The 22,190-nt window shown below is 35.3% G+C and overlaps 1 protein-coding gene across 5 annotated transcripts in view; it reads left to right on the top strand.

The window, feature by feature from the left end:
* The window catches only part of LOC147078849 (xaa-Pro aminopeptidase ApepP), a 200,793-nt gene extending 179,540 nt beyond the window's left edge, over nucleotides 1-21,253 (top strand). For all 5 annotated transcript variants that reach the window (XM_085950209.1, XM_085950219.1, XM_085950194.1 and 2 more), the window contains exons 4-12: nucleotides 169-375; nucleotides 5,921-6,128; nucleotides 7,427-7,688; nucleotides 10,766-11,033; nucleotides 12,569-12,782; nucleotides 13,914-14,147; nucleotides 16,045-16,113; nucleotides 16,210-16,388; nucleotides 18,727-21,253. In XM_085950209.1, coding sequence (XP_085806335.1) covers nucleotides 169-375; nucleotides 5,921-6,128; nucleotides 7,427-7,688; nucleotides 10,766-11,033; nucleotides 12,569-12,782; nucleotides 13,914-14,147; nucleotides 16,045-16,113; nucleotides 16,210-16,388; nucleotides 18,727-18,930 — 1,845 coding nt within the window. In that variant the 3' untranslated portion in view covers nucleotides 18,931-21,253. The remainder of the gene's footprint in view (nucleotides 1-168; nucleotides 376-5,920; nucleotides 6,129-7,426; nucleotides 7,689-10,765; nucleotides 11,034-12,568; nucleotides 12,783-13,913; nucleotides 14,148-16,044; nucleotides 16,114-16,209; nucleotides 16,389-18,726) is intronic.
* Nucleotides 21,254-22,190: the final 937 nt, after the last annotated feature.

The raw sequence follows: 22,190 nt of genomic DNA, 5'->3' as shown, positions 1-22,190 counted from the left end.
TGGAAAAGTGCGGGGTAAATGCGGAATTCAGTGACACCTGTTTTGTCAATCCCACCCCCTCCCGCCACATTAATAAATCAATATGGATGTTTTTTCAAAATTGACCCCCCCTATACTATTTTTCTGTGTATGAGCATAGATTCAAATATTTCAATATTTTCTTTCCAGAGCGAGACAACCAGCAAACGTGACATGAGGCTGAAGTATATAAGTGGATTCAGCGGAACTGATGGAATGGCGGCCATTACGCTCAAGGAAGCAGCGCTCTGGACGGACGGTAGGTACCGCCTTCAGGCTGATGGAGAGCTTCCTTGCGAGTGGCTGATCATGCAACACGAGGACCCGGCCGCGCCCACGCTACCACAATGGCTGGGGGTAACATTTTTTTTCTTCTTACATTTATTAACACCTACTAAGTATTAGGCATAAAGCCCACCAAAAAAGCGTTAGGTGGGCTCACTACTGAGTAGGCCCCCTCCCACCCGCGCATTACCCTTCACCTATGTAATAAGGGGCCCAAGAAGCACAAAATAATTATTATTATCAGCGTCTCTCATAACAAAGCAATAAAAATATTATATTATTTCTCGGGGCTTGTAATTACGCAATAACTAAACAATGAGTTCTCTGTTATTAAATAATGCCTTCTCGCCCGTCTATCGACGACGCTTCCAGAGCGTGATTTTGCTGGCCGTGTTCAATGAATGGACTATGTTGTATTTTCGTTAATTCGTCCGGCTGAAAAGCCACACAACGGTGACTCATGGGGCAGGCGGGCACAATGCGTCATCAAATCCAGTGTGCGCTGGCGTATTTGATTACGTTGTATTTTCGATGATTCACATAGAAAATGCGCGAGCGCCCCGCAAGCCTGCTTTAGTGGACTTTATGCCTTAGAGACATCGAGCGGTGGAATTACGAGACCTTCAATTAAATACCTAAGACATAATAAAAATTTACACTCGAGAGACTGTATACCAGAAATACTATGAATATCTGTATACCTAAGAGTGTAATCTACTTTTTATCAGATAGCAGTGGCAAAGGGTGGAGGTAGGCTTTTATGATCTGACAGAAATAGTGCACATTAAACTTTCTCAGTCGTACGTATTTGTTTGCATTTAACTGAGACTTCGATGTGTAGACACTGTTGGTTAGTTTTTTAAAAATCCATTAAACCCTGCCTAAACCAAACCATAATAATTTTGGTATATTTTTAGCGATCCGCCAAAAATAGTGCACAATATTTCAGTCATACTTATTTCGTTGAATTATGAATACATTTTGCAGATGGTGCTAGTTAGTTTTTTAACTGGATAACCAAACCATGATAAATAAAAAATCGTCACTGTTCTGGCAGAAGACACTAATTCTATAAAATTATATATTGAGTTGATACCAAAATGTTCCTTATTTCAAACTTTACCGTCTGGAAACCTTCATAACAGTCTTTATTTTAAAGTCATCCTTTTTACGATTACTTTCAACACAGTTGAAATATGACCTTATGGTGGAGCGAGTTCAAAAGAAATTTTTGAGACTCCTTTATTTGAGGTTATATGGATACTATCCGTGGCTTTATCCAACTGACTTTCTCTTAGGTATGCTTACATACTGTAGTTTAAGTACTAGAAGATATCAATATTTGGCCACGTATTTTTTTCGACTTATACGTGGTGTGAATGAGAACTCTGCCATTCTTGATAGTATTGACTTGTGTGTCCCTGATAACTATCTTAGAAATCGGGAGCATCAGTTGTTTGTTCTCCCGAGGAGCAGAACTAACCTGCCTTTGGTGATGCCGATTGGGAGGGCAATAACTCTGTTTAACTAAATCGCTTCAGATGTTGATATATTCCATCTACGTGAGGATGAGTATAGGTGGACGTTATTTTATAAATTATTAAAATAGGTCTGCTTAACTGCTTACTTCCTTGTACCTATATGTTTTTTTTTGTATTTACACATTTATACTGTAGAATAACTTAATACTGATCTATCTCTTTTGTTATGTACCTAATATTGTTTTAATAATATTTCGTTGTTTCTAAATGTCATGTTGTGAACGTCTTAAACTTATAATTTGTAATGTCCACAATATGTAAAATAAATGAATTGAATTGAATTGAATTGAAATTGAATTAATAAACTCATATGATAGAGCATTATTTCAAACTTTTTAACAACTTCAAAGTCAAATTACTCAAAACTAGTATTCTCCAGTTAGTGTGTTCTGCCAGAACAGAGACGAAATATTCTTCTATCTATAAAATATCCAAAATTATTTATGATTTAATTGCATAATTTTAGATTTTTTATAGATATATGGATAGTTTTTGACTATTATCTATTATGGCTTGGTTTCCGTAGGGTTTAATAGAATTTTAAAAACTAACCAACACCATCTGTAAATAATTGTAGTCTTAGTTAAATGAAAACAAATAAGTATGACTGAGAAAGTTTAGTGTGCACTATTTATGTTGAATCTTAACAGCCTACCTCCACCATTCGACACTGACAGATTGGATATTATCTATTAATAAATTATTGCAGTCAATTTTGATTGGAATTGATAGGTAAATTAGACATGGTATGTCTATTATATATAATATATATATATATATGTTACGCCGAATGTCCGAAATTGACTATTACATGAAATGGGCAAAATTTTGGCTAATTCATGTAATATTCAAGCCTGTTGCCTTATTCATGAATTAGGTAAATTTTCTGCTGAGTACATGAATTCGCCAGGGTATGGAATTCTTGAACTGTCAACATGACAGAAGAAAAAGTAAATTTAATACGAATGGTTTTATTAGTTATAATTGGACATAATATAATATTATTATTATTAGGTTAGGTTAGGTTAGGTTTTGTAATTCTGAATTAAATTATTCAACTGAATGTCCATTTTGAGGTTAGCTAACAAGTGTCAACTATCAAAAACGTACAATCGACCATTGCATGTACGATACCCAAGCACGAATCAAATAGCGAAAATACCTTTCAATAAAATTCTTCCGTTATCATATTATAGTTCTAGATTTTTTTTGCGCATAGTAAATGGATATGAACGTCATTGTAGTTATTGATTGGTATATTTTTATATTATATTCAATGACATTTGACACATTTGTTTAGTTTGATTAGTTGCAAAAAACACCACCGGAGCGCGATCATCTATTTTGACCATAAATAATATATGTACATTTTGACCAATGCATGAGCATTTGATACATTTAGTTTAGTTGCAAAAAATACCACCATAACGCTACTATCTAATTCGTCCAATACATGAACTAGGCAGAAAAATTACTGCGGAATTCACGCACTCTCCAGATATTTTGTCTAATTCATGAATAAGGCAACGGGCTTGCATTTTTCATGATTTAGGCAAAATTTTGCCCATTTCATGTAATATTCAATTTTGCACATTCGGCGTAACATATATATATAGATATAATAACAGTGGCTACCGGTAGAGGTAGGCTTGTTAAGATCCAATATAAATAGTCGAGACTGAACTTTGTCAGTCATATGTATATGTTTTCATTAAACGACTACAAAATAAATTGCAGATAGTGTTTGTTAATTTTTAAAATTCAATTAAACTCTGCATACCAAGCCATAATAGATACCTAATAGTCAAAAAATATTCATCTATCTATAAAATATCTAAAATTATTCCATTAAATCATACATAAATTTTGATTTTGTTTATTTATTCTGGTTTGGCTTAGGCAGCGTTTAATTGACTTCTAAAAACTCCCCTCCACCTCCATCCCTCGCCACTCACCCTTAAAAAAGTCCATTGCAATTTACAATATAAAGTTTAGAAAGTTCAGTATGATGTGTGTAATTATTATTATTTTTTGTGTCTTATAATTAGACGGGCGTTGATCCACTGATGGATGAAGCCCTCACCATAGTTTCCGATGATGACCTAATCAATTCGTTGATCCGGCAGCATTTGGGATGACTCTGACCGTTACATGCCTCACACTAGATGACGGTATTTGTCCAATATTAGATAATTGTGGTTATTATATATACTATATACTTAATATGTGGTTATTTTAATTTAAAAGACACTATGTGAAATACATAATCCGTTGATCGTGGGGGATACGTTTTGGATATGGCCTCGACAAGTTAAATTTTGTGATCGACGGGGGATTTGAAAAACAACAAATTAAAATATGTGGCCTGTAATTGGGGTGGATTCTGGATGCTGGGGGAGGGCGGTTACAAAAAGATTCAATCCGGGCACTAACCTTTGATGTTGAGATGGCTGGCACACTGGAGCTGGTTTTGTGTTCACGCACTCACACAACTGGTAAACTGAGAGTTCGGAATGTCACTCTCACGGTTACACTGTACTTGTTTGGAATGAAGATGGTACTGAGCTTATGATAGATAGTTTATGATAGAGCTCCAATCATGTCAGGATGTAGAGGCAGCGATGGATGAGTCACCCTATGATGTATGGATGAGTCACAGTGGATGAGAAACAATAAATTGGTGGCACTTTTTGCAGTGGACTGTATAATTTTGAAAGTGATGGGTGGATGGTGGATCTAGGGGGGGGGGGCTATTTAACAGGATGCCAGACACTGAACTTTTATGATGTTGATGATGGTTCCGTGATCACTCACACAGTATTGTTTGTTTGGGTTACCCGGTGCGTGGCACTTGACCGTTCACTGTTGATGGATGATAATGAGGTTGATGAATGATGATGATTGGTTATATGAATGATGAGAGCCGGTATCACGGCTTGCCAGGTATTCAGAAGTATCGCTTGAACGACGGTCACACTATATCAAGCTGGCCCGGCCGGGGTCCACGAACTACTTCTGAATCAGTATGTATAAAATTGAATTTGAACTGTGGTTTAGCGGTAACAGGCTAACACGCACACCAGTTGTCTTGAACTAACTCTTGGTTCACTCTGTATCTAACACGGCATCATTTGTATCGTATCAGATATAGCTCGACAGCTTTAGCAGCAATTACGGTCTTCTTATGATCAGTAACATTTCTTTGAGCTCCATTCACTGATGTGTGCTTGGCCAGTGCTCGAAATAGAAAATCTTGCGAACCGGAGCGCTGAATAATCATTCAAAAATACCAAATTATGTTAAATATTTTTCGGATATCATAAGGGCGATATGCCTAATAATCAGGGTTTCATTTATATTTGAAGGGGCTCTGCGCTAATACACATTACCCCCCCCCCACCAATACAACATTAAAATGTAGTTTTTTTTTAAATGGGTACACTACTAATTTTTGCAAAATCACTTATTTTTCGTCAATTTTCGTAGAATTGGGCTCTTATTTTCAAAATTCTAGAAGTTCGTACATTTGTGTTTTTTTTTTCAGGTTCCGGAGACCTACTAATTTAAGGTCATGGACCTGTAGCCCCATTAGCCCCTTTTTAAACACATCTGAAGTCCGAACAGCCTATATTATAGACCTTGTAGGACTAAAATATCATATACACTTTGTCAGCGCCGCAGGCGAATTTTTTTCACACGAATCAGTTCTTACAACTTTAAAAACTACATATCTACATGCAATATTATCTCAATAACATGAGACGGAACGTAACTTTCAAAGAATCCACGAGCCGGAACGGTATCTTTTAGAATGTCACGAACAGGAATGGCGCTCCGGTGCGTTCTGGTCTATTTCGAGCCCTGTGCTTGGCTAATGTTCACAAACATTGAGAGGGAAGATGTAATTGCGGGAAAGAAATATATCAATATTATGCAGGCCACTGGGGGCCCTAAAGCCCATGGATAAAGATTCTACCCTACCTTCACTCTCTTTTCCCTTCTGACATATTCCATTCTATATTCTGCAGGTGAGATGTAAAATAAATTAAACAAGCTATCTTCCATTATCTTTTCAGACTGTACTCCGTCCCAACACTCGAGTGGGCGCTGACCCTCGCCTGGTACCCCACTACTTGTGGGAGAGCTGGGAACAGGTCCTGCAAGTGATGAACATCAAACTGGTGCCAGTTTTGCCCAACAACTTGGTTGACATCATTTGGAATGCAGATGATCGGCCCCCTCCTTCCAATGTCAAGGTTTATCTCCATAAGAAGGAGTTTGCAGGTTATTAATTTATTATTACTTTTGAATTGAGTCGTCGAGTCGCAAAACCCGTTCTAGACATTTTTCAAACACCATTTTTTATAAATTGCATTGGGAATTGAGATATTTAACATCATAATTTTATATTAGTATTCAGATCTCTAATGAGAAAAGAAAAATATATGGTACTATTCGGTTATACGGAATACAGCGGAAAACGCATTTTGTAAATACCCGATAAACTGGATTATTTATTAGTTTGGGTTAGTTTAGTATAGGTTAGTTTGGGTTAGGTTAGGTTAGGTTAGGTTAGGTTAGGTTAGGTTAGGTTAGGTTAGGTTTGGTTAGGTTAACCTAACAAATAATCCAGTTTATCGGCTATTTTCAAAATGTGTTTTCCGCTGTATTCCGTATAACCAAACAGTACCAAATATATATATTGATGTAGTAAGAGCAGTGGCGCAGGGTGGTGGTAGGCTGTAAAGATTCGACATAAATAGTTCAAACTAAACTTTGTCAGTCATACTTATTTGCTTTCATTGAACTAACAATACAATTTGCAGATGGTGCTGGTTACTTTTTAAAAATAACCAATTAAACCCTGCCTAACCGAACCATTATTGTTTACTTAGGTATGCTATGAGCGATCCGACAAAAAAAGTGCACACTTTTTCAGTCATACTTATTTGTTTTCGTTGAATACATAATACAGATGGTGTTGGTCAGTTTTTTTAAAATTCATTAAGCCCTGCCCAACCAAACCATAATCGATAAAAGATATTCTTAGACTATAAATTAGATAAATGAATAATTTTTGACCATTATCACTATGGCTTGGATTAGGGGGTTCAATTGAATTTTAAAAATTTTACTATTGACACATTGTAGTCTTACTTAAATGAAAACAAATATGTTTGACTGTCCAGAAAGTTTATTGTGCACTATTTATGTTGAATCTGAACAGCCTACCTCCACCCTTCGCCACACAACAAACCGATTTGTGTAATTTTTTACATTTTCCTTTTATTTAAGAGCATACTTCAGTGAAACGGGAAATAATTTAAAAAATGTTACGTGTTTACTCGAAGAACAAAACACGTCAATGAATATATTATTATTATTACTTAAATAATAATAAACATAACATTAAATGGACGCATGTTGAATTTATATGACAAATTACGTTTTGTTCGTCACGTGTCGTTTGCACAATCTGTGCTTTGCGTAGTCACAATCGTTTTAGACCGTGCCTCAGCTGAAGTATAGCCTTAAGTATTCTCTTATGTCAGTCTCTTCAGAAACGTATTAATTTTTTTCAGGTAAACTTTGGTTAACAAAGGTCCAAGATCTTCGAAAGGAATTGAAAGATCACGGTGTAGACGCGATGGTAATTACGGCTCTTGATGAGATCGCTTGGCTTCTGAATGTTCGAGGGAAAGACTTACCGTACACGCCAGTAGCCAAGGCTTACATGGTCGTTACGGAAGACTCTTTATATCTTTATATTGATGTCATGAAGCTATCTGTGGATGCAAAAAGGTCTTTGAAAGATGATAACTGTTTTAACGCAAACTGTGTCAAGTGAGTAAATTTTTACATATTACCAACGATATATTTTTATTTTCTTTATAGGCATAACTCTGCCATAATTAAGAGCTCAGACATATGAGCAGTAAATTCGAAGATATATGCTAGATCAGCGGTTCTCATGTGCGGCCACCAGAGGATTTTGCTTTTGCTTTTGCTGCGGCCACCAACATATTTTTCAGTATTTAATTTAATTAACTGGGCTAACGTTAAATATGCATTATTGGAAATGAGTCGTGACCAAGTAGTACTTAAAATCCATTTAAAAAATACCACGGTTGAAAAATTTTGGTCGAAGTTATACATTGACCAAGAATCAAGTCAATTCAAAGAATTGGCAACAATTATTGCTTTATTAATATTGTCGATTTGTCCTACTACTGTATACTGTGAAAGATCATTCAGTGTTATATCGAAGCCAGTTGATAGATGTAAACTTAGATGCAGCCATGCAGCTCGCATTGGAAAAAGGAGTATTGAGGAATTTCCATTTGCATTATTTTTTAAATAAATAGATATGTACTAAAATGTTCAAATGTCTTTTATTAAATGGACTTGTCTATAAATAAATTGAACCATTTTTTTAGAAAATAAAGTTTAGCTTTAGTTTTTTCAATCACAACAAAAACGAAATTTGGTGCGGCCACCAAACGTTTCCATAGAACTGTCAATGTCAATTGTGTCGCCACAGTTAAATTTCACGTGAGGACCACTGTGCTAGATATATAGTGAGTCAAGCACCTTACAAATTTTAAGAGCACCCATATATTGAGCCGTGGCGAAGGGTGACTTTTGGAAAGAGCTAGGCTGTAGAGATCTGACTTGTCAGATCACACTTGTCAGATATACTTACGAGAAATAAGAAGATAATACGATATTACTACTAATGAATAGGTACATACTAATGACAACGACACACTAATTATATAATCGAGCAATGAGTGCAAAATACGTATTTTTAAAAACATTCTATATTTATTAATATGCGATTAAACGCCATAAAATTATTTTTTAAATTATCTAAGTGCAGACATCATAACAATATTATGCGCAAAGGTTTTAGGCTCTGCGATAGGAGCCTACCATATTTCATACTATTCGATAGACTGACTGAGGTTACGTGACGTAAAGTCCATACGAAAAAATATCACAATTCCTTGATAAATAATCCGACATTTATTTACGTCAAGACAGATGGCACGCTGTAGTATATTTTTTAAAACCTTTGCAGATTGTTTTGTAATCTGTGTAATACATTCCTACATATACGACATCGGTCAAGAATAAAATAATTAAGTGATTATATAAATATGTCAATATGAAATTAAAAAATATTTTTCTTAAAAAGGTAGGCTTTAAATCAGGGGGGGGCAAACTGCGGCCCGCCGGGTATTTTTTTGCGGCCCGATATCATTAATTGTACTTCTGATTACGAATAACTTTTTTATATATATATTTAAAAAAAAATATTGACAATAGATTAAAATTTGTTTAGCAATAGTACGCGATCCATTTTCATAGATATTGATAGTGTACCGACAGAGCTACAACTTGAGATTTTTGATCTGCAGTGTGACACTGATTTAAGAGAATTGCATCATCGTGAAGAAATCTCCAAATTTTACAATGCCCTTAATTCAGACAAATTCGACCAACTTAAAGATTATGCAAGAAAAATGTTCGTAATTTTTGGATCAACCTATATATGTGAACAAACATTTTCGATCATGAACCTCAATAAAAATTCTTTACGATCAAATATCTCTGATGCCCATTTACAAGTAGTTTTGAAAATATCAACTACAAAATTAACACCTGAATTTAAAAAAATGTTAAAACAGTTTCATTCTTCTCATTAATTTTTTTGTAATGTTTATTTTTCGTGATAATAAATAGTGTATATCTAAAAATGGTATTTTACTTGCGGCCCGCCGCTCATTTTGAATTCTTGAATTTGGCCCTCCAGCCAAAAAGTTTGCCCCCCCCCTGCTTTAAATAATCACCTAGTATGCAGTCTTCGTCACTGATATTGAACCTTGAGAACAGATGTTTGCGGCGGATACTGGGTGTGCGGTGGTATGACTTTAGGATTAACGAAGAGATCAGAGAGCGGACCAAGCAGCCTCTCATCACTGATGAAATATTGTTTCTCTTTGTGAAGTTCCTCCTCTTTCTATGTGACTAGTTGTCAAAACTAGATTTACTTATATTTTAAAAATGTGATACATTACTTCTGTTTGGTATTATTTAGTTTAATTATGTGAAAACTACATATCGTCACTGTTCTAGCAGAAGACACTAATTCGAAAAAATGACATATTGAGTTAGTTATACCAAAATGTTCCTTATTTCATACTTTACCGTCTGGAAACCTTCTTAATAAATAAACAGTCTTTAGTTTAAAGTCATCCTTTTTACAATTACTTAATAAACTCACGTGATAGACCATTTCAAACATTTTAAAAACTTCAAAGTCAAATTACTCAAAACTATTCTCCAGTTAGTGTGTTCTGACAGAACAGAGACGATATTTTCTAAATAACTAATGCGATGTGCGATTAATTCCCACCAAATTTTTATTTCTATACGCTCCTTTTATTCTACAGATGTAATGATCTTGTGTTGTAGGTTGTGAAGATATAACGTCTATTAATTTTATGTAGAAGGTTGCTTCCTGTGTGTGATAATATAATGTTAGGGGGCACAATTGAAATGAGACACAGCTTTGATATGGATTGTTTTATATTGTCTTAAAACATTTAAGATCAACACGGCACTAAAATAAGACTGTCACATTGTTTTTATACTTTGTTACTGAAGGTTACATTATGATTTTGAATTTGATATCGAAACTTTATGCGGAGTTTCTCGCATTATGACTGTATTGTTGGAGGCCCAAATTGCAACTGAATTGTTAACTCATTTTCGCATAAGTATTATTGTCTATGTGATACAAATGAACATAGACAATAATACCTTGGTTGTAGAGTTGGGTAAACCTCTACAATTCTTCAGATTCTGTATACATTAGTAAGTCAATGTCTAGATTAGAAATACTTTTTGCATTTTAGAGTTCATGCATATGACAACATTTGGATCGATCTCCGAACCATGTCTCAAGGGTGGGAAAGTGTCCTTCTTCCGGCTTCCTTCTCTCTAGCCCCCGGAGTCAGCGAGGCCATCTATTCTCACATTCCGGAGGGGAAGAGGATCTACAAACAGTCACCGATCATTAATATGAAGGCGAAGAAGAACCCGGTAGAGATTGAAGGAATGCGTCGAGCTCATATTCGGGATGGCGCAGCCATGTGTGGCGTGTTGGCTTATATTGAGAAAACGGTGAGTCATAAAACAATATATCTGTTCTTGAGAGACTGCTTCATCTCCATTCTTTTGAAAAAATGCAATCATGCTAATGTAATTGGTTTTTATTGTTAATTTAAGTACAAAATCTGTACTTGACTGGTTCTATACCTTCAGCGAGTTATCTCGCTCTATAAGGCCATGATCGACAGGCCTCACATACAAATTTTGCGAGTTATCTCACAGCTTTACAAATTACTAGCCACTGTCGAATATAAAAAATTAAACACACTGTGACATCTGTTTGAATAATTATGAAATACTAAGCCATACATCGTCGCCGTAGATGTCAAGGGAGCCAGTCCACAAAATCATAATACTGAGAAACAGGCGTGCAAAGATTTTGTGTGACAAAAAAAAGTAACATATTTTATTGAATTTTTTTGTTTTTAAAGATATAACGGTGAAACTTTGAACATAGAATATACTTTGTGGTGTTATCTTTTTATTATTTTGTACAAATAACTAAAAAAAATAGTATCTTAGAAGTTATGTGTGTTATATCTCTTGACCACTTAATATTGAAATGTACAGTTGGCACACGTGTGTGGTAGTCAAAAGACTTTTGTGGCTTAAATCCAATGACCACTGCATCTTTGATGATTTTAAAATGCTTTTGTGTACTTTACCCATTTTCGCAAAATTTGTTGCTTGGCTCCCTTGACATCTACGGCAACGACATTATCGGTATTACAGCAATTTTATTGTAGTAAGAGCTTTGCTCTACATTCAACCATTACATTAAAAATCTGCCGCCTGTCAGATACTGTTATAGTAATAACGTGAGGCATAGAAAAGGTTAACTCATTTTTGGAAAAACTAGACTTTAGGCAGTCTTGCTCTGTTGTTCACTGTCTGCGATAAATTTCATCGTTAGCACATAATAGGCCATGCTTGAAAGGGCGAGGTATCGCTTAAATATAGCTTTGAAAAAACACAAATCGATTGCAATTAATCTGCATTAGACATTGAGAAGTAAATTAGTATTTACACTCTCCTTCGATACATTGATTTAAATTGTTTAATGTTATAATTTATAATATTATAATATACTCTTCAACAAGAAGATTTGGGCAAATGCCGGAAGGCGCTGTTGTCGACGAAATGGGAGTAGCTTGTTAGTTTATAATGGAATTGCGGTTAAAAATGGGAGGAGCTTGTTAGTTCACAGTTTTAACACGTAGCCAAGAAGATGTTGTTCGAGTATAATATACAGTGGTACCCCGATTTTGTGTGTAGTTTCTGTAGTCACATTTTTTTGCGCGCTGCGCATGATATCTCAAGTTTTTTTTAACCGTTACTGAATATATTATGACCTCAGTGGGAATCGAATTGAACCTTGAGCCAGCGCATTACGCATTGGACTACGAGAACTGCTTTTATTTATTTTCATTCATTTATGTATGAATAAAGCAATTTTTTGTCCATCCTATAAAATTTCAACGATGATATACTAAACGTCCCGTCCCATCTCCATTAAATTAATAAGGTTATCTTTAAAATCTTTTCAGATGTCATCGGGCGATGAATGGAACGAATTAAAAGTGGTGCGGGAAGTGGACTTCTCGAGGAAGTCTCAGATGCACAACAAAGGCATTTCTTTTGCCACGATCGCAGGCTACGGCAAGCATGGCGCTCTACCTCATTACCAGCCCACTAACATCACCAACATTCCCATTCTGAAGGACTCCACCTTAGTGCTCGATTCTGGAGGACAGTACGATGGTAACTCAAATCACTAATAATACGATATACATGCTAATCTTCGATCACACAAGCTCTTCGATTACCATACATAGGTCAGTGTTTTCCTAATAGGATTCCGTGAGGTAAAATTTAGGTTGGTAGATATGTCTGTCAAATTCGTTTATATTCGTGCTGGAGTATCCACCTGAACCACAAAATGTTGTATTGAAACGTCAAACATATCAACATAACCCACAATTTTATTAGTCACGTCATTGCGATTGCAGCGTGTAGTAAAACAAATATTATCGTCACTGTTCTGGCAGAAGACACTAATTCGAAAAAATGACATATTGAGTTAGTACCAAAATGTTCCTTATTTCAAACTTTACCGTCTGGAAACTGTCTTAATAAATAAACAGTCTTTATTTTAAAGTCATCCTTTTTACGATTACTTAATAAACTCACATGATGACACGATAGATTTCAAACATTTTAACAACTTCAAAGTCAAATTACTCAAAACTAGTATTCTCCAGTTAGTGTGTTCTGCCAGAACAGAGACGTTATGTTATTACTGGTCTCTCGATATGTGACAGCTCGCGGGGATCTATAAATTAAGGCGGCGGCCGTGACGTAATTATTTTTCAAAACAGTTGTATCTTGCATCTCTATTTTCAATATGTACCTTTCGCAACCACGCATGTAATTGACGGGTGCATAAAATTTAAAATTTTGTATCAGGATAGGAAACTATACCATGTGAGAGCAGGGAAAAATGCTTTAAGAGCAGAAGTGACCTACGAGCTCCAAGCGAATGAAAGGCGAGCATGCCTTGAAAAAAACTAGTTTGAAAATACTTGAGAAACTGTCAAAAGGAAAATATTTATATATGTTCATTAAAACAAAGATGTCAAAGAAATTTCTTCTGAACACGCTCCAAAATAAGGACTCCAGATAATGGACCCATATTCAAGAATACTCCGTACTAACGACACATAGAGTGTAGTAAAACATTTGGACTCTTGAATGGTTTGGCCTGTGTTATGAGGAATCCTAGAAGCTTGCTCGCACACAAAACTGTTATTATGTTGTATAACTAAAAGGGTTTGTACCTAAAATTGAGTGTACATATAACTTTCCTATAGCTTGTTTATTTGGTTGTTTTAGATGGTACAACTGACATTACCAGGACACTACATTATGGCAGGCCTACAGCGGAGCAGAGGAAGGCGTACACCCTCGTTTTAATGGCATCCATTGACCTGTCGACAACTGTCTTTCCTAACGATGTTAAAGTCAACGATGTGGACATCTTGGCTCGGAAGGTGCACTGGCAGAACCACGTCAACTACATGCACAGCACTGGCCATGGCATCGGTTCATTTCTACAGGCCCATGAAGGTAATTTGTATGATTTTTTAAAAAAATTTAATACCCCTATTTACGTTTTCACTTTATTTATGTTTTTTGTCATTTCCTTTAAAAAGGGTAAAGGCTCATTTAGCGGATGATTATCTGCAGTGAATTGAATGCAGGCGCTCATTTGTTTGTTTACACGTGTCACCGAAAGTGAAATACTCAATTCATACTCAAATTGCGCTGAAGGTTGGAATTCAAACAATTTGTGATTGTGTGTTATATGAACGCAGAAATTTCATCGAGAGAAAGAGGAATAGGAAAAAGAATTGTTGGTGGATAAAACCATAGACTAAAATACTAATATACATGGGTAATGCAACTTAATATCATGGGGAATTTGATGACAGTACTCAGGGATGCAGTGCGCATGTGCAGCATTTTTGCAATCAGTAGTAGAGGTGAGTTGGAAATACTGTCACCAGTTTGTGTACTCAAGTATTGGATGAACTACCCATACTCCAGTGGCGAAGGGTGGAGGTAGGCTGTTAAGATCCGCCATAAATAGTGCACATTAAACTTTTTCAGACATACATATTTGTTTTCATTGAAATAAGACTACAATTTACAGATAGTGTAGGTTAGATTTTAAAATTCAATTAAACCCTGAGAAACCAAGCCATAATAGATATTAGTCAAAAAATACATGTCTATCTATAAAATATCTAAAATTATGCAATTAAATCATACATAACTCTGAGTATTTTATAGATAGAATAATATTTTTTATTTATTATAGTTTGGTTTACGCAGGGCTTAATGAATCAAAAAAAATGAACCAAAAATATGTGTAATATGTAGTTTTAATCCAACGAAAACAAATAACTATGAATGAAAAATTGTACACAATTTTGTCGTATTGCCCAAATTAGACCAAATCTATTATGGTTTCGTTTAGGCAGGGTTTAATTGATTTTTAAAAACTAACTAATACCATCTGTAAATTGTAGTCTTAGTTCAATAAAAACAAATACATATGACTAACAAAGTTTAGTGTGCACTATTTATAGCGAATCTTAACAGCCTACCTCCACCCTTCGCCACTGCCATACTCAGTATGTGTGGCCCAATAAACTTGTTCAAAAAAACTTGTGATGTATCATCGCGAGTCGCTGGCTAGTTGGTAGACTTTCAATACTATTCACATTAAATGCGGGCGAGCCAGGTAGCACTTGAATACAATTATATTTTAATTTATTAGTCTATGCATGCGAATGACATCTTCTTATGTATGAGCAAATAAGTCATAAGCTTTCTGTAGCAGCATATTATTCCCTCGTAAATATGGTGAGGTACTGAGGTGACGCAGTTACAATAAAAAAAAATCATTGTTATTCATTTTATGGTAACAAGAATATTATTATAACTTAACATACTCATAAATTTAAAAAGTGTTTAAAAAATTTATAATAAATGGGACATTTAGAAAACCTCAGCTCAGTGTATTTTTAGCGATTCTATTGAAGCCGATATTTCAAATACTAATATGGAGTTGGTTTTAGTTTCAGTTGAGTATGAAACTTTTGTCGCATACGCACGCCAAATGCTCTATATAGTATTCCAAATACTAGTAAGTATTTTGGAACAAGTTTATATACTAAGTATTTTTTTATACTTGTAGTAAGAATACTTAGTCTTCAAAATCAACCAGTTTTCCCATCTCTAATCAGTAGTGATCAAAAAATGATTAAAAAGTAGAACCAGTTGAACTTCATTCACTATTGATTCCGGATGATCACTTTTGATGATTCGTTGATGATGTGTGTTTACACAGGTCACTGGGGATGATTTCTCCGCGATGAACATCAAAAGTAAATCATGTAAACGGGGCTTAAGATCAGGGTTTGAATAGATTGTAATATTAATTGACATTATGTTTCAGCTCCGATACAGATAGCCTACAGTCAGAGACAGAAAACTACATTTAAACCGGGCTATTTCTTCTCCAATGGTATGTAAACATAATTAAATTAATTTAAAAACTAGATATAAAAATAATTTAATGATATAAACGCAATTACGTAATATTGTTGTGTATAATTTACAGAGCCAGGGTTTTACGAAGAAGAAAATTTTGGAGTACGGTTGGAGAACGTTCTGGAAGTGGTCGAAGCTTTCGAAGGGAAACCTGACAAAGACGGTAATGTCTACTTGGCATTCAAAGATGTCACACTGGTGCCTTACGAGCCGAAGATGATAGATTTGAATATGCTTACCTTGTATCAGGTATGTAATAATGCAATGTATAGATTTTTTATTTTAAAGGAGTTTATATTCCAAAGCGGCTTTAGACAATGTGTTAATTTGTATGAAAAGCGTAGCAGTGGAGACTATTGAATTGACGCATTGGATACAGTGATATCTCGTGGGTGTAGGCAGGTCAAACGTTGCATAGGGGCGGCACATTATAAAGGGCGGCGAATATAAATATTACAACTTTTCAAGACAGTGGCGGCTTTCTATGAAGCAGACGATGCAGTCGATTCATCAGGAAGTATTGACATCTTCACAGACCACAGACCTTAGAAAGCCAGAAAATTGGTTAGGTACCAATTAACCTATTTTATTTTTACGTTTTTCTTAGCTCGTATTCGTATTCGTATTTGTTCGGTACAAATCTTCCAATCGATTTTCAACTAACTTCCCAACTAGCTAGACATTTGAAACTTTTAGAATATATCAGAACACAATGCCAATGCATTTTTTTTAATACTTTTAGCCATCTTTGAGTAGAATTGAATTCATTTTCAGTTAATTCTGTTTTGTATGAAAAGTTATTTTGACACCATTATTGGTTGCTAGGGGTCTGGGGTCCTAGCAACTAAATTATGAATATATACGTGCGTTACTATGGAAATCAATATGACATTACAGTATTATTTCTATCAAGTACAAATTTTTTTGATCGTTTAAGCTAGTCAAGTCAAGTTTATATTATTCAACAGAAAATTTAAAAACGTTGTATATAAAAAGTTCTTTTTATCTTGTAATTATTTATCTTCGGCTATCTTAAACAGACAAATACACCAAAAATCTTAAAATTGACGAACACACCATGTACCTACTGAGAATTCGAGCATTTCCATGAAACCTACTCTCAAGAGGCGGTAGTGTTACGTATGCGGAGGTCTCTCACGCTGAAAGGTTATGAGTCACTCTTGACAAAATGTTGTCTGTGTGGTAAACCATCATTACGATACATAACAGTTAGGTTTTCAGGATTGTTTACACTTTGATTATTCTTTAAACTAACATAACTTTCTAATGAAGTGATGATAAAAGCGTCTGTACATGTGCATGGATTTACTGGCAGCAATAGTGCGTATTTTAAACTATTGTGACAATAACTGTTTATAAATAAAAGTACTGAATGTCTCTCCAATCTCATTCTTCAAGAGTAAGCGAGACGCGATGTTGTCATTTTATGATACTATTTGACAGGTAGTGAAAATCGGTTAACCTCAAGATGAGTATAGTTGGTTTTTTTGCCGGCAAGCGCAGTCGCAGATCGAAAAAGTCCATACTGTCACTGTCGCATGAAAATTCAGAAGCTTCCAAATTTTTTTGATTCATGCATGCAAACTTGCAACTGCAGGATAATACATGTTTACCCATACATTTTCTAGTTATGGCTGTGATAATACTTACTGTCAACAGTAAAACAGTAAATCCATGCGTGTGTAAACGGGGTATAAATAATATCATCTTATCACCGGCCTTCTGCGCGCTCTTAAGCGGAGATGGCAGGCCGTGATAACGTCAAGGTCAAAGCGGGGGTGGGAACAGAAACGCACGGTGTATAGTGTCAAGGCTGGTTTATTAAATTGTATTGCAGGGTAGTCGTCGTTGGCGGTCGGTTGGTAATTGGGATTTGGTGGGCTGCAAACGTGGTGTCGCGGCTGGGCTGCTGATGCTTGGCATCCGCGTCCGAGGCGAGAGAAGAGCTCCTGGCTGGTCGACGTCTGATCCGAGAGAGATGCTGGCTGGTCGACGTATCAGGCAAGAGAGAGCTTTCGCGCCCATCCAGATCCAACTGCCAGATTCGCGGCGTCCTGTTTATCCGTCGATCGGGAAGCTCCCTGTTTTACCGACGGATTGACTAGTGGCGGCGCGAGCGGCCGTTTTTGACAGACCGCGTCTGTTTTGGCGGGAGATTGACGATTTGAATTTCCCGATTCTTTGAGGCGGGCTTCGCTCGGCCGAGGGTTGCGATAACCGCGAAGAGTGGACGTAGGCTGTGGTGTATGGGAAAGTTGATGGTTCGGTCTGCCCTTTGAGGTAGTCTCCTGTGGGAGACTTTCATCTGGTATCAATCTGCTTCGTGATAAAAAATTGTAATATTTATATTTGTTTCATCATTCGTCGTCCCTAAGCAACACATGACCTGTCTACCCGCACAGGACGTCACTGTATACAGGTCAAGTCTGCATGAGTGTGTATTTTCTTATATGTTCTTTGTGTATAATATTTACATATTATGTTTTTATAATATCGTAAAATAATCAATAAAAATTGCATTTTAAATTTGACTTAATAATATATGGATAAATATTACTTTCTACAGAGACGATGGCTGAATGATTACAATGCAAGAGTTCGGAAATATGTCGGAGCAGAGTTAAAAAAGCAACTGAAAATGACTGCCTTCTATTGGATGATGAACAACACTATTTCGGTGCCAGAATTTGGCATGATCAACGCTGGAGCTCCATTAATTGTTTCCAATATTATGATTCTCGCATTCGTATTTCTTTTGGCAGGCCGCTAATGCAATGTTTCACGGTAGGAATATCTCCAATAAATAATCTGAGAATACATAACACGACTTCTATTAAAAAAATAAACTAAGTTTCTATTCAGAATATAAAAAATTACAATGACACATGTAATAATAATACGAGGTGTCTAATAATGATAAGTCACTCATATCAATAAAATCTAACAAGAAATATGTCCGTATTCTATGTACAATTTCACACAATATATACACTTATGCGTCAATGACATTGAGCTATTTTACAAGCTGTTTGTTGGCGAATTTAAAAGCGGGCGATTCAGCTACTGCGATTGTGATGATGACACATAAAACTTTCTATTCACTGAAAAGCCAACAAGCTAGCGACTATTTTGACAGAACATAGTTCGTTTTTTTACCGGGAGGTCTACTATGCAGACGCAGTTGGCCCACACCCCGGCGTGTATCGTGTAAAGTTGACCGGCTTTCAACTTTTCTCGGTAGATTGTTTACAATCTGCTTGTTAGCTTGTTCGATGATGACACTGGGCGACTTTACAGGCAGATTGTAAATTCGCCAACAAGCAACTCGTAAAGTACTCAACGTCATTGACGCTTTAATAGTTTATAGCTTCTAAACGCTCCAAAATCAGGAACCTAATGATTTACAGAAACCAATTATTTAAAATGATATAAATAGATGTTATTAATACATAAATATCCAATTTTATTTTAAATGGATTTAATCCAAATTAGCTGACAAAAATAAGCACATTATTTTAGTTTTTAAAATAAAATACATTAATTGAAAAACGAATGACACACAAAAACGTAATTTTTCAATGTTTTTGTTATTAGACGCCTCATATTATTGTCGTTGATTCTGCAATATTTATGCACAAAACTGTATTGTCAACGGGATGAATGAAATATATATTAATTAATAATATGTAACAATGGGTAGAGAAGTGAGTGCCTAGTTTATTGTCTATGGTATCTTTCACCGATAGTTTTAAGATCGCGACTGATATATCACCTTGTCTCACTCGGTGCCCCTCCCACTCTTTCTCGTTTCCAATAAAAACCAATATAATGAATGTGTTATTAGTTCTTCTGTCCAGAGTTTCAAGACTTTATAGATTCTGATTGTAAGCGTTTTCTAAATTATAGCGCCTGTATACGTGCATGGGTTTACTGGCAGCAATAGTGCGTATTTAAACTATCGTGACAATAACTGTTTACATGTAAAAGTGACTGTCTCTCCAAGCTGCGATGTTGTCATTTTATGGTACTATTTCGTACTATTAGTAGTGAAAATCGGTCAACCTGAAAATTCGATCGTAGCTCATTTTTTTGCCGGCAGGTTTACCACTGTCGTTCTACTGCGCAGGACCAGATCAAAAAAAATCCTGCTGTCGCATGAAAATTCAGAAGCTTCCAAACTTTTTTGATTCATACATGCAATCTTGCCAACTGCAGAATAGTACATGTTTACCCATACATTTTCTTGTTATGGCCCTGATAATACTTACTGTCAACAGTAAATCCATGCATGTGTAAACGGGGTATTAGATTACATTTTCCTGCCCAAAGAACCGAAAGAAACCCAGCCTTTGACATAAACAATATTTTTTCTGAAATGTTTCTTATTTGCCGGTAGGTTTTTGGAAACAATCATTATAATCTATATTCTCAAAATCGGCAATGTAGACGTACTTATTACGCATTTTCAGTAATTAGACAAAAATATGTGCCTTTTTCATGCTAACTTGTATCGTTAATAGTATTGATAAGCATTAAACATATCCTCACTTTGAATAAATTGATCAGAAATATGCACATGATAAAAATGAATACTGTCATAGGGAAGTTTTGAATCAAATTATGAAAAATTAAAAATATACGCACATTTGGTTACCAATAATCATTCGTAAAACGTTTCGTAAGCCGGTGGTTCTGAACACTAAATCGTCACTGGTTCTCGATATAAGAAAATTGTCAATTTTTATTTATTGCACGTTCAATGATATTCAGCCTATGTGTCATGGATCATGATATCTGAATTTTATTTTATGGAGTTACTGCATTTTTGTTTAGTAATGTAAATAAGGCTTTCCTTCGAACATCCTGAGTATTTATAGAAGCAGCTATATTTTTCTAATGTTTATTTATTTGCACTACTTATATTGAATGAATGATAATGTAAAGTATAGGGCCTAATTGATATTATGTAGTTTTAATGTTAAAATATTTACCGACATAGTTATTTTGATAAACATTCCAGCCACGGAAATAAGGTAAATTACCATTTACATGTATTGTGTAATAACATAAATAATGCTTAATTAGTTGGTTCTAAAAAAAAATTGTAAAATATAGAAGATGGAGCCTGATATGTCCCTGTTAATATCTGGTTGCTATGCAACAAACAATGAATATGTTTCTAACGTTAAAAATATGGTTACAGACCTACAAACTTATCTGAAGAATGGGATGGGAGAGCCACTGTCGAAAACTACCCAATCAAGACTCGTAACTGAACAAAATCTGACATTTTCAAAATGGCGTCTTACGGTAGTTTGTAGTTCCATTTTTGGCCATTCTTTAGATAATGTAGGTCTGTACATGTCAGTGGCGAAGGGTGACTTTTGGGAAGAGGTAAGCTGTAGAGATCAGAGAAAAATAGCACACTTGTAAGGTATACTTACAGGAAATAAGAAGATAATACTTACGATATTAGTACTGATGAATAATAATATGTGCACACTAATGACAACGCCACACTGAATCGTTGAAATTTCAATAGCTCACCGACGGTATAAAATTGAGCGATGAGTTTAAATTATGTATTTTCATAAACATTCATACACGTAACATACGCCCAAAAATATATCATTGGTGGCTTTGAAAAAAGCCGTTGTTGTCATTTTGCCATTCAAAACACTTCAAGATATTTCAGTAGGTAATTAATATAAAGGCTTACTATATGATCATTTGTACTCTAAGTCAATTCGTCTGTTTTTCTGCAGAAATTTTTTTAAAACATCATCATAAAATGTTTGCCCACGTTTTAATTTAATTAATAATTCTTTTTCAATAGCTATAATTGAAAGATTCGATAATCTAGTTTGATTTTGAGTATTTCGACAATATGTGTGGACACGTTTTAGAGTAGAAAAACTCCTTTCTGCCGTCGCTGTCGTGGTCGGTAGCGTTAAAAATAATTTGACTAGTTTATAAGTCTGTGAGAAAGCTTCCACTAGACATTTTTTGTTTTTAAAATATTCGAACAAC

This window comes from Rhyacophila brunnea, unplaced genomic scaffold (genome assembly GCF_057557595.1).
Source record: "Rhyacophila brunnea isolate RB1 unplaced genomic scaffold, BYU_Rbru_1.0 scaffold_10, whole genome shotgun sequence".
Lineage (NCBI taxonomy): Eukaryota > Metazoa > Arthropoda > Insecta > Trichoptera > Rhyacophilidae > Rhyacophila > Rhyacophila brunnea.
This window is presented reverse-complemented; position numbering and strand designations above follow the sequence as displayed.